The following is a 14,984-nucleotide window of genomic DNA, read 5'->3' on the forward strand; positions in this document are numbered from 1 at the left end:
TGTTCACATGGTGTGTTGCGTTGGTTTGTGGTGGCGCTGTGTTGACTTGACATGGTGTGTGGTGGTGTTGTGTTCACATGATGTGTTGTGGTGTTGTGTTCACATGATGTGTTGCGTTGGTTTGTGGTGGCGCTGTGTTGACTTGACATGGTGTGTGGTGGTGTTGTGTTCACATGGTGTGTGGTGGTGTTGTGTTCACATGATGTGTTGTGGTGTTGTGTTCACATGATGTGTTGTGGTGTTGTGTTCACATGATGTGTTGTGGTGTTGTGTTCACATGGTGTGTTGCGTTGGTTTGTGGTGGCGCTGTGTTGACTTGACATGGTGTGTGGTGGTGTTGTGTTCACATGGTGTGTGGTGGTGTTGTGTTCACATGATGTGTTGTGGTGTTGTGTTCACATGATGTGTTGTGGTGTTGTGTTCACATGGTGTGTGGTGGTGTTGTGTTCACATGATGTGTTGCGATGGTATGTGGTGGCATTGTGTTGACATGGTTTGTTGTGGCATTGTGTTGATGTGTTGTGTTGACATGGTGTTGCGGTTTTGTGGTTTTGACATTGTGTGGTGTTGTGTTGACGTGTGGTGCTGATGTTGTGTTGACATGGTGTGTGGTGTTGACGTGGTGTTGTGTTCACAGGTGTGGTGTTGTGTTGACATGGTGTGGTATTGTGCTGACATGGTGTGGTGTTGACATAGTGTGATGTTGTGTTGACATGGTGTTGTGTTGACATGGTGTGTGGTGTTGACATGTTGTATTGACATGGTGTTGGTGTGGTGTGGTGTTGACATGGTGTGGTGTTCTGTTGATGTGCTGTTGTGTTGACATGGTGTGGTGTTGTGTTGATGTGCTGTTGTATTGACATGGTGTGGTGTTTTGTTGACATGTGTGGTGTTGACATGGTGTGTTGTGTCGGTTTTGTGATAATATGGTGCGTTGTGCCATTGTGTTGACATGTTGTGGTGGTGTGTTATGACTGTATAGATATAGTGTGTTGTGGTGGTGTGTTATGACTGTATAGATATAGTGTGTTGTGGTGGTGTGTTATGACTATGGATATAGTGTGTTGTGATGGTGTGTTATGACTATGGATATAGTGTGTTGTGGTGGTGTGTTATGACTGTATGGATATAGTGTGTGGTGGTGTGTTATTACTTTATGGATATAGTGTGTTGTGGTGTGTTATGATTATGGATATAGTGTGTTGTGGTGGTGTGTTATGACTATGGATATAGTGTGTTGTGGTGGTGTGTTATGACTGTATGGATATAGTGTGTTGTGATGGTGTGTTATGACTATGGATATAGTGCGTTGTGATGGTTTGTTATGACTGTATGGATATAGTGATTGTGGTGTGTTATGACTATGGATATAGTGTGTTGTGATGGTGTTATGACTATGGATATAGTGTGTTGTGATGGTGTTATGACTATGGATATAGTGCGTTGTGATGGTGTGTTATGACTATGGATATAGTGTGTTGTGATGGTGTGTTATGACTGTATGGATATAGTGCGTTGTGATGGTGTGTTATGACTATGGATATAGTGTGTTGTGATGGTGTTATGACTATGGATATAGTGCGTTGTGATGGTGTGTTATGACTATGGATATAGTGCGTTGTGATGGTGTGTTATGACTATGGATATAGTGCGTTGTGATGGTGTGTTATGACTGTATTGAAATGTGTTGTGGTAGTGTTTATGACTGTGCATAGATATGGTGTGTTGTGTTGACGTGTGATGTGTGTTACAGTTCAAGTTCATGCTGTCGGAGGACGGTAGTGGCAAGGGGGCAGCACTGGTGGCAGCTGTTGCAAACAGGATCCTGCAGGGAGGGCAGGCCTCTGGAGGAAGCGTGATCATCTAGACAGCACGCTCCCCCCTCACATTCCCCCCTCAACCACCACCACCCTCCCCCCCTTGGGGCATGATGTGCTGCTCAGCCATTCACCCACACTGTCGAGATTGGAGGGGGGTGGGGGGTGACAGCAAAAGGGAGGAACTCTCTCCAGCATGTCAGTACCACTTGTGGTGGGGGAGGAGAGGTGAGGAGGGAGTCATGTGCTGCATGGTCCACCCCCAATCACGTCCCCCCTGCCAGCCCTGGACCCTGGACAGTGTTGGTCCACTGCACGCTGTTTGTGCTAGACTGATCATTTCTCTTTTAGCTGTCTTTTATCTAGCAGTTTATCAGTGTGTCCGCCATTTTGTTCAGAATAGTCTGCTTTCAATGACACTTGAATGTACAGCTAGGTTGACCTGGAGTAACACGGCGTGCTGGTCAGTGTGTGTGAGTGAGAGGGGGTGTGTATTGAGTACCTGCTTTGGAGGACTATTTCTGACCTTTGAAGAGAGAGGGGGTTGTTTGGAGAATGGTTTGGAAGTCTGAGTTGAGTTGATTTTATTTTTTCTCTTTGATGTAGAAGAGTATTTTTCTCTCTTCAGTTTCTGTATTTATTAAAACACTTTTAAAACAAACAAACAAGAGATATATATATGTAAATGTGTTTGATGTGGTTTACAAACAGAAAAGATGGAAGATATGTGTGTGTTTGATGTGGATGTGTTAGACGTGTGGCCATGAAGGTGTGTGTGATGTGGAGGGGGCAGGGCTGATGCAGCAGTGTTGGCATCAAGCCATGTGCTGACTGAAGGTTCTGGTTCCAGACCACACAACACCAGTCTCTGGTTCCAGACCACACAACACCAGTCTCTGGTTCCAGACCACACAACACCAGTCTCTGTGCCTCTTTGCTAGTGGGGGGACCTTGTGTCTGTAATTTATTGCATGCCTCTTACCAGTACAAATTATTATCTGCAGGAGTTGATGGTCTCGCATTTAGCTTTGTTTTGTTGGTTTTGTTTGCTCTGGTTCCTGTGGTGTGAATGTTGATAAGATATAGAGACAGAGTGTACAGCTGCAGTATTTGTGTCATATGCTTGTATGAATGTGTAGCTATGATATCTACATGTGTGTGAATGTGTGGTGATGATCAATGTAGGTGTGTGAATGTGTGGCCATTTATCATTAGATGTGTGTGGTGTGATGTTCAGTAGGTGTGTGTGGTGTGATGTTCAGTGATGCAGGCAGCTGACATCATTGTCAGGAACAAAGCGGTTTGCTGCCTGTTTTCACGTCATGGCTCCTGTCAAGCCTCAGTGTGTTGAAATAAAGAGATTTTTATAGGTGGACCTGGCTTGTCCAAAGGGTGTTTATCACTGGACATGTGTAGATCTCCTACTGGTGGTGGTCATTTATACAGTTGTCAGTGCTAACCTAATTCCCATCATGCATTGCTGTGATCTATATATAGGATGAGGAGGTGGTTTTGGAGGTGATGTGAACAACTGGAGTCCTTTGACTTGCACCATGATAGTTGTGACCTGATGATGTGCACTATCATGTCTACATGGTCATCCTCACTCATGTTGTTTGTACATAATTATTGACATTTTGCCTGGGGAAACAAGTGCTCAGCTCTCAGCTGGCATTCACGTGGAACCTTGGAACATCTGCAGTAGAACTAGAGCAGGTTTTTCAGTGTTGTCTGTTGAAATCCCCATCCTTTGTGTGTGTGTGTGTGTGGTGGGGTGGAGAGTTGACAGGGAAAGGTCTGATGGATCATCACAGCTTGTTGTCTGGACACCAGTCACACAGGGACAGGTCTGGTTGATCATCACAGCTGGTTGTCTGGACACCAGTCACACAGGGACAGGTCTGATCATCACAGCTTGTTGTCTGGACACCAGTCACACAGGGACAGGTCTGATCATCACAGCTTGTTGTCTGGACACCAGTCACACAGGGACAGGTCTGATCATCACAGCTTGTTGTCTGGACACCAGTCACACAGGGACAGGTCTGGTTGATCATCACAGCTTGTTGTCTGGACACCAGTCACACAGGGACAGGTCTGGTTGATCATCACAGCTTGTTGTCTGGACACCAGTCACACAGGGACAGGTCTGATCATCACAGCTTGTTGTCTGGACACCTGTCACACAGGGACAGGTCTGGTTGATCATCACAGCTTGTTGTCTGGACTTTTAGCACTTGTCACTCCACCTGCCATGTGGGGCTAGCCCGCCTGATGCTGGCTGTCAGGGTCAGTTAGCTCCCCTCCTGTGGGTTGTCATGTGTCAGTTAGCTCCCCTCCTGTGGGTTGTCACGTGTCAGCTCCCCTCCTGTGGGTTGTCACGTGTCAGTTAGCTCCCCCCCCTGTGGGTTGTCACGTGTCAGTTAGCTCCCCTCCTGTGGGTTGTCACGTGTCAGTTAGCTCCCCTCCTGTGGGTTGTCACGTGTCAGTTAGCTCCCCTCCTATGGGTTGTCACGTGTCAGTTAGCTCCCCTCCTATGGGTTGTCACGTGTCAGTTAGCTCCCCTCCTGTGGGTTGTCGCGTGTCAGTTAGCTCCCCTCCTATGGGTTGTCACGTGTCAGTTGTGAAGACAGTATGGACAGCACATATTTCTGCTCCTGTGTGGACACCTCATGTATATCTTTGCTCCTGCATTCAGATTCTCACATATCTTGATTTCTGCATTCAGTCTTTCATATATCTACTCCTTGACTCAAACTCTTACCATATCTGTGCTCCTTGATTCAAACCGTGACATATCTGTGTTCAAACCGTGACATACCTGTGCTCCTTGATTCAAACTGACATATCTCAGCTGCAGGTGTTGTAGATGGTGTCAGTGCCTGAGGTGGTCTCACTGATGCTGTGCCACACAGCAGTCCACTGGAGGGAGCTTGGAGGTTTGAACTCTTAAGTGCTGCAAGGAATGGATAGTGTGATGGAAGTGCCGCAAGGAATGGATAGTGTGATGGAAGTGCCGCAAGGAAAGGATAGTGTGATGGAAGTGCCGCAAGGAAAGGATAGTGTGATGGAAGTGCCGCAAGGAAAGGATAGTGTGATGGAAGTGCCACAAGGAATGGATAGTGTGATGGAAGTGCCGCAAGGAAAGGATAGTGTGATGGAAATGCTGCAAGGAAAGGATAGTTTGATGGAAGTGCCGCAAGGAATGGATAGTGTGATGGAAGTGCCGCAAGGAACAGATAGTGATGGAAGTGCCACAAGGAATGGATAGTGTGATGGAAGTGCCCCAAGGAAAGGATAGTGTGATGGAAGTGCCGCAAGGAAAGGATAGTGTGATGGAAGTGCCGCAAGGAAAGGATAGTGTGATGGGCCTGAAGTACAGTTGGGCGGTCACTGGATGGGTGAGTTAGGTTCAGTCCCGTCACCTGTTCTGTGGAGATGACCTGTGTGTCTGTGAGGTGGAGGATAACGACCAGTGGAGTGCTGAGAGGTCTGATGGATCATCACACTTTGTTGTCTGGACACCAGTCACACAGGGACAGGTCTGATCATCACAGCTTGTTGTCTGGACACCAGTCACACAGGGACAGGTCTGATCATCACAGCTTGTTGTCTGGACACCAGTCACACAGGGACAGGTCTGGTTGATCATCACAGCTGGTTGTCTGGACACCAGTCACACAGGGACAGGTCTGATCATCACACTTTGTTGTCTGGACACCAGTCACACAGGGACAGGTCTAATCATCACAGCTGGTTGTCTGGACACCTGTCACACAGGGACAGGTCTGGTTGATCATCACAGCTGGTTGTCTGGACACCAGTCACACAGGGACAGGTCTGATCATCACAGCTTGTTGTCTGGACACCAGTCACACAGGGACAGGTCTGATCATCACAGCTGGTTGTCTGGACACCAGTCACACAGGGACAGGTCTGGTTGATCATCACAGCTGGTTGTCTGGACACCAGTCACACAGGGACAGGTCTGATCATCACAGCTGGTTGTCTGGACACCAGTCACACAGGGACAGGTCTGATCATCACAGCTGGTTGTCTGGACACCAGTCACACAGGGACAGGTCTGATCATCACAGCTGGTTGTCTGGACACCAGTCACACAGGGACAGGTCTGGTTGATCATCACAGCTGGTTGTCTGGACACCAGTCACACAGGGACAGGTCTGATCATCACAGCTGGTTGTCTGGACACCAGTCACACAGGGACAGGTCTGGTTGATCATCACAGCTGGTTGTCTGGACACCAGTCACACAGGGACAGGTCTGATCATCACAGCTTGTTGTCTGGACACCAGTCACACAGGGACAGGTCTGATCATCACAGCTTGTTGTCTGGACACCAGTCACACAGGGACAGGTCTGATCATCACAGCTTGTTGTCTGGACACCTGTCACACAGGGACAGGTCTGGTTGATCATCACAGCTGGTTGTCTGGACACCAGTCACACAGGGACAGGTCTGGTTGATCATCACAGCTGGTTGTCTGGACACCTGTCACACAGGGACAGGTCTGATCATCACAGCTTGTGTCTGTGAGGTGGAGGATAACCACCAGTGGAGTGCTGAGAGATGACCTGTGTGTCTGTGAGGTGGAGGATAACCACCAGTGGAGTGCTGAGAGATGACCTGTGTGTCTGTGAGGTGGAGGATAACCACCAGTGGAGTGCTGAGAGATGTCACATTGTGTCCTGTCCCTGTGGTACCTCCATGTTCCCTGGTCCTCAGCACTGTTGGACTGTGTCCTTGCTGTGTTCCTTGTTGACTGTGTCTCTTCACTATTGTTTGTGTGACTGTGTCTGTTCATTATTGTCTGTACAGTGTGACTGTCTGTTCATTACTGTCTGTACAGTGTGACTGTGTCTGTTCATTACTGTCTATACAGTGTGCCTGTGTCCATTTTTGTTTTTACAGTGTGACATGTGCTTCAACTCTGACAAGTTTGCCATAGGGAGCTTTGTTTTATGCTTTTGGGGAATCTCATTGTGCAAACGGAAATAGGGAGGCAGTGTTTTATGCCTTGTTGGGAATCTCACTGTGCAAACAGATGTTGATGGTGCACAGCAGATGTCAGAAAACTATCACTGCACAGTTTGTCAGAAATTGTGACATTATCACAACACAGTTTGTCAGGAAAACAGTGACATTATCACGACACTGTTTGTCAGAAACAGTGACACTATCACTACACAGTTTGTCAGGACAACAGTGACATTATCACTACACAGTTTGTTAGGAAAACAGTGACATTATCACTACACAGTTTGTCAGGAAAACAGTGACATTATCACTACACAGTTTGTCAGGAAAACAGTGACATTATCACTACACAGTTTGTTAGGAAAACAGTGACATTATCACTACACAGTTTGTCAGGAAAACAGTGACATTATCACTACACAGTTTGTCAGGAAAACAGTGACATTATCACTACACAGTTTGTCAGGAAAACAGTGACATTATCACTACACAGTTTATCAAGAAAACAGTGACATTATCACTACACAGTTTGTCAGGAAAACAGTGACATTATCACTACACAGTTTGTCAGGAAAACAGTGACATTATCACTACACAGTTTGTCAGGAAAACAGTGACATTATCACTACACAGTTTGTCAGGAAAACAGTGACATTATCACTACACAGTTTATCAAGAAAACAGTGACATTATCACTACACAGTTTGTCAGGAAAACAGTGACATTATCACTACACAGTTTGTCAGGAAAACAGTGACATTATCACTACACAGTTTGTCAGGAAAACAGTGACATTATCACTACACAGTTTGTTAGGAAAACAGTGACATTATCACTACACAGTTTGTCAGGAAAACAGTGACATTATCACTACACAGTTTGTCAGGACAACAGTGACACTATCCCTGCACATAATTAATAAACAATGAGGCCAAGAGATGAAATGATTAACAAATAGTAAAGAGTGATAACTCTCTCCATACACAAGGTACACAACTTCAAGTCAGTGCTGCTTACGCAGCAAACACATGTGCAAACACAAATTAGCTTGTGCATTGTTTAATTTCCAGTTGAAAAACACCGAGGCAACCATGTGTGTGTTCTGTATTGTCCATGTGCTCTGTGTGGCTTGTTCAGGATTAAAGAGGCTATGCCAGTCTTGAATAAAAGCTAATTTGTGTTTGCACATTTTTTTCTGTCTTTGCTGCTGTGTGCACATGTCAAATGATCCGTATAAGGACAGGCCCGGCACTTCCTTTTTTTGAGGAAGTCTCTGGGTTTGTTCCAATGTACCTTTTATTTACCTGTGTGCTAGCTGAACTGGTAGCGTAAGCAGCACTGACTTGAAGTTGTGTACCTTGTGAATGGAGAGAGTTACCACTCTTTACTGTCACTACACAGTTACTCCGGAAAACAGTGACACTATCACTACACAGTTTGTCAGGAAAACAGTAAAATTATCACTACACAGTTTGTTAGGAAAACAGTGACATTATCACTACACAGTTTGTCAGGAAAACAGTGACATTATCATTACACAGTTTGTTAGGAAAACAGTGACATTATCACTACACAGTTTGTCAGGAAAACAGTAACACTATCACTACACAGTTTGTTAGGAAAACAGTGACATTATCACTACACAGTTTGTCAGGAAAACAGTAACATTATCATTACACAGTTTGTTAGGAAAACAGTGACACTATCACTACACAGTTTGTCAGGAAAACAGTAACATTATCACTACACAGTTTGTTAGGAAAACAGTGACATTATCACTACACAGTTTGTTAGGAAAACAGTGACATTATCACTACACAGTTTGTCAGGAAAACAGTGACATTATCACTACACCGTTTGTTAGGAAAACAGAGACATTATCACTACACAGTTTGTTAGGAAAACAGTGACATTATCACTACACAGTTTGTTAGGAAAACAGTGACATTATCACTACACACAGTTTGTCAGGACAACAGTCACATTATTACTACACAGTTTGTCAGGACAACAGTAACATTATCACTACACAGTTTGTCAGGAAAACAGTGACATTATCACTACACAGTTTGTTAGGAAAACAGTGACATTATCACTACACAGTTTGTCAGGAAAACAGTGACATTATCACTACACAGTTTGTTAGGAAAACAGTGACATTATCACTACACAGTTTGTTAGGAAAACAGTGACATTATCACTACACACAGTTTGTCAGGACAACAGTCACATTATTACTACACAGTTTGTCAGGACAACAGTGACATTATCACTACACAGTTTGTCAGGAAAACAGTGACATTATCACTACACAGTTTGTCAGGAAAACAGTGACATTATCACTACACAGTTTGTTAGGAAAACAGTGACATTATCACTACACACAGTTTGTCAGGACAACAGTCACATTATTACTACACAGTTTGTCAGGACAACAGTCACATTATTACTACACATAGTTTGTCAGGACAACATGACATTATCGCTACACATAGTTTGTCAGGACAACGGTGATATTATCTCTACACAGTTTGTCAGTACAACAGTGATATCACTACACACAGTTTGTCAGGACAACAGTGACATTATTACTACACACAGTTTGTCAGGACAACAGTGACATTATCACTACACACAGTTTGTTAGGAAAACAGTGACATTATCACTACACATAGTTTGTCAGGACAACAGTCACATTATTACTACACAGATTGTCAGGACAACAGTGACATTATTACTACACATAGTTTGTCAGGACAACATGACATTATCACTACACATAGTTTGTCAGGACAACGGTGATATTATCACTACACAGTTTGTCAGTACAACAGTGATATTATCACTACACACAGTTTGTCAGGACAACAGTGACATTATCACTACACACAGTTTGTTGGGACAACAGTGACATTATCACTACACATTGTTAGGACAAAAGTGACATTATAATAACATATATCATCATATGGTTTATCCAGAAAGCAGTAACATTATCACGATAGTTTGTTTGGAAAACAGTGACATTATCACAGCAAAAATGATATGTTAGGAAAACAGTGTCACCTGGTTTGGTGTGGTCAGAATGGGACGGTGACGGTCACCTGGTTTGGTGTGGTCAGAATGGGACGGTGACGGTCACCTGGTTTGGTGTGGTCAGAATGGGACAGTCACCTGGTTTGGTGTGGTCAGAATGGGACGGTGACTGTCACCTGGTTTGGTGTGGTCATAATGGGATGGTGACGGTCACCTGGTTTGGTGTGGTCAGAATGGGACGGTGACTGTCACCTGGTTTGGTGTGGTCAGAATGGGACGGTGACTGTCACCTGGTTTGGTGTGGTCAGAATGGGACGGGGACGGTCACCTGGTTTGGTGTGGTCAGAATGGGACGGTGACTGTCACCTGGTTTGGTGTGGTCAGAATGGGACGGGGACGGTCACCTGGTTTGGTGTGGTCAGAATGGGACGGTGTCTGTCACCTGGTTTGGTGTGGTCAGAATGGGACGGTGACTGTCACCTGGTTTGGTGTGGTCAGAATGGGACGGGGACGGTCACCTGGTTTGGTGTGGTCAGAATGGGACAGTCACCTGGTTTGGTGTGGTCAGAATGGGACGGGGACGGTCACCTGGTTTGGTGTGGTCAGAATGGGACAGTCACCTGGTTTGGTGTGGTCAGAATGGGACGGTGACTGTCACCTGGTTTGGTGTGGTCAGAATGGGACGGTGACTGTCACCTGGTTTGGTGTGGTCAGAATGGGACGGTGACTGTCACCTGGTTTGGTGTGGTCAGAATGGGACGGTGTCTGTCACCTGGTTTGATGTGATCAGAATGGGACGGTCACCTGGTTTGGTGTGGTCAGAATGGGACAGTCACCTGGTTTGGTGTGGTCAGAATGGGACAGTCACCTGGTTTGGTGTGGTCAGAATGGGACGGTCACCTGGTTTGGTGTGGTCAGAATGGGACAGTGACTGTCACCTGGTTTGGTGTAGTCAGAATGGGACGGTGACTGTCACCTGTTTGTCTCCTCCACTGGTGCCCCACAGTCTGTGCACTGGCCTTTAATTCTCCTCTGTAGAACAGTGTTTGGATTCTTAAGAAGGAATAAATATTTGCAAACAGTTTTTGTTTTGGTCTATTTTACAATGAGTACATTGTCTTGGCTGCCTGTCTTTTTCTATCTTTCTCTTTTGTGTGTACACACATGTACGTACACACATGTTAGTGTACATCTTTGTATTTTGGAGTGTGTATGAATGAAAGAGAGAATGTATTTCTAACTCAGCCACCCTCACCAACGTAACTCAACCACCCTCAAAACCATAACTCAACCACCCACACAACCGTAACACAACCACCCTCACAACCGTAACGCAACCACCCTCACAACTGTAACACAACCTTAACGCAGTCACCCTCACAACCGAACCGCAACCACCCTCACCAACATAACCACGTGCAATTATAATTAAGCTACCCTCATAACCATTACTAAACCACCCTCAACGATAACTCGACCACCTTCACAACCTTAAATCAACCAGCATAACCACCCTCAACAAAAGTCGACCACCCTCACCACCATAACTCAACCGCCCTCAGCAGCATAACCACCCTCACCAACATAACTCAACCGCCCTCATCAACATAACCACCCTCACCAACATAACTCAACCGCCCTCATCAACATAACCACCCTCACCAACATAACTCAACCGCCCTCATCAACATAACCACCCTCACCAACATAACTCAACCGCCCTCATCAACATAACCACCCTCATCAACATAACCACCCTCACCAACATAACCACCCTCACCTCCATAACTCAACCACCCTCACCAACATAACTCAATCACCCTCATCAACATAACCACCATTACCAACATAACTCAACCACCCTCACCTCCATAACTCAACCACCCTCACCTCCATAACTCAACCAACATAACTCAACCACCCTCACGTCCATAACTCAACCACCCTCACCTCCATAACTCAACCACCATCACCACCATAACTCAACCACCATCACCAACATAACCACCCTCACCTCTATAACTCAACCACCCTCACCACCATAACTCAACCACCATCACCACCATAACTCAACCACCCTCACCAATATAACCACCCTCACCTCTATAACTCAGCCACCCTCACCACCATAACTCAACCACCCTCACCAACATAACCACCCTCACCACCATAACTCAACCACCCTCACCAATATAACCACCCTCACCTCTATAACTCAACCACCCTCACCACCATAACTCAACCACCCTCACCAACATAACCACCCTCACCACCATAACTCAACCACATGGGTACGTGAGGTGTGGGAAAATGGTGGGTATGTGAGGTGTGGAAAATGGTGGGTACATGTGGTGTGGGGAAATGGTGGGTACATGTGGTGTGGGGAAATGGTGGGTATGTGAGGTGTGGAAAATGGTGGGTATGTGAGGTGTGGAAAATGGTGGGTACATGTGCCTTGACACACATGGTCTGCCTGCAGGTAGTTGTTATCCACAAGTCTATCTGTGAGTCAGTGCTGGAGTCCTGGTGCTGTTGTGACCTTGACCCGTGGCATGGGCAGGCCACTGTCCGTGTTATCAGCTCGCGTGGGACAAATGAAGGTCGTCAGTATCATCGGCCCGGAGCAAGGTGCAGTATGATGACGGCACTGTGCACCACTGTCACCTGTGTGATGACGGCACTGTGCACCACTGTCACCTGTGTGATGACGGCACTGTGCACCACTGTCACCAGTGTGATGACGGCACTGTGCACCACTGTCACCTGTGTGATGACGGCACTGTGCACCACTGTCACCTGTCTGATGACGGCACTGTGCACCACTGTCACCTGTCTGATGACGGCACTGTGCACCACTGTCACCTGTGTGATGACGGCACTGTGCACCACTGTCACCTGTCACCTGTCTGTCACAAGTGGCTCAGTGAGCAGCATGGACATACAAATCCTGTTGCCCTCTGACTGCTCTCCCCTCCTGTGACCCCGAATTCCCTGCACTCCCCCCACACCACACCTCCCTGCACCCCCACCACACCACACCACACCACACCACACCACCCCACACAACACCACACCACACCACACCACAACTCACTACACCACATCACACCACAACTCACTGCACCACACCACACCACACCACACCAGACCACACCACACCCCATCCCACCCCAACCACACCACACCACACCACAACACACCTCCCTGCACCCCCACCACACCACACCACACCACACCACACCACACCTCCCTGCACCCCCACCACACCACACCACACCACACCACACCACACCTCCCTGCACCTCCACCACACCACACCACACCTCCCTGCATCCCCACTACACCACACCTCCCTGCACCCCCACCACACCACACCACACCTCCCTGCATCCCCACTACACCACACCTCCCTGCACCCCCACCACACCACACCACACCACACCACACCACACCTCCCTGCACCTCCACCACACCACACCTCCCTGCATCCCCACTACACCACACCTCCCTGCATCCCCACTACACCACACCTCCCTGCACCCCCACCACACCACACCACACCTCCCTGCACCTCCACCACACCACACCTCCCTGCACCTCCACCACACCACACCACACCTCCCTGCACCTCCACCACACCACACCTCCCTGCACCCCCACTACACCACACCTCCCTGCATCCCCACTACACCACACCTCCCTGCACCCCCACTACACCACACCACACTGCATCCTCACTGCAACACACCACACCTCCCTGCACCCCCACTACACAACACCACACCACACTGCATCCCCACTACACCACACTGCATCCCCACCACACCACACCACACCTCCCTGCACCCCCACTACACAACACCACACCACACTGCATCCCCACTACACCACACTGCATCCCCACCACACCACACCACACCTCCCTGCACCCCCACCACACCACACCACACCACACTGCATCCCCACCACACCACACCACACCACACTGCATCCTCACTGCAACACACCACACTACACCACACCACACCACACCGCCACTACACCAAACCACATCACACCCCCACCACACCACATCACACCACACCACATCACACACACCACAACTCACTGCATCCCACACCACACCACATCACACCACACCACATCACATCACACCACACCACAACTCAATGCACCCCACACCACACCACATCACACCACATCACATCACACCACATCACACCACACCGCAACTCACTGCACCCCACACAACACCACATCACACCACACACATCACACCACACCACACCACACCACACCACACCACCAAACACCACATCACATAACACCACACCACACCACACCATACCACGCCATACCACAACTCACTGCACTGCACCACACCACATCACACCACACAACACCACACCACACTCCATCCCACCACACCACACCACATCACAACAACGCTCACTGCACCACACCACACCACACCACCACAACTCACTGCACTGCACCACACCACATCACACCACACAACACCACACCACACTCCATCCCACCACACCACACCACATCACAACAACGCTCACTGCACCACACCACACCACATCACACCACATCACACCACACCACATCACACCACACCACCAAACACCATATCACATCACACCACCCCACACCACACCATACCACGCCATACCACAACTCACTGCACCCCATCACACCACATCACACCACATCACACCACACAACACAACACCACACCCCATCCCACCACACCACACCACACCACATCACACCACACCACACCACATCACACCACACAACACCACACCACACCCCATCCCACCACACCACACCACACCACACCACATCACACCACACCACATCACAACACAGCTCACTGCACCACACCACACCACACTGCACCACACCACACCACACCTCACTGCACCACATCACACCACAACTCACTGCACCACACCACACCACACCACACCACACCACACCATACCACAACTCACTGCACCACATCACACCACAACTGACTGCACCACACCACACCACACTACACCACACCTCACTGCACCACATCACACCACAACTCACTGCACCACACCACACCACACCACACCACACCACACCACACC

General features: G+C 47.9%; 1 protein-coding gene across 25 annotated transcripts in view; it reads left to right on the forward strand.

Annotated features, from left to right (window-relative positions):
- The window catches only part of LOC143293349 (hexokinase-like), a 103,831-nt gene extending 92,895 nt beyond the window's left edge, over positions 1–10,936 (forward strand). For 3 of the 25 annotated variants that reach the window (XM_076604153.1, XM_076604127.1, XM_076604152.1), the window contains exons 11-12: positions 1,754–5,703; positions 5,752–10,936. In XM_076604153.1, coding sequence (XP_076460268.1) covers positions 1,754–1,867 — 114 coding nt within the window. In that variant the 3' untranslated portion in view covers positions 1,868–5,703; positions 5,752–10,936. Of the gene's footprint in view, positions 1–1,753 lie in introns of all 25 variants that reach the window. The other 22 variants (XM_076604141.1, XM_076604140.1, XM_076604144.1 and 19 more) reach the window with 22 other exon arrangements.
- The last annotated feature ends 4,048 nt before the right edge of the window (positions 10,937–14,984 follow it).

This window comes from Babylonia areolata, chromosome 19 (genome assembly GCF_041734735.1).
Source record: "Babylonia areolata isolate BAREFJ2019XMU chromosome 19, ASM4173473v1, whole genome shotgun sequence".
NCBI lineage: Eukaryota > Metazoa > Mollusca > Gastropoda > Neogastropoda > Buccinidae > Babylonia > Babylonia areolata.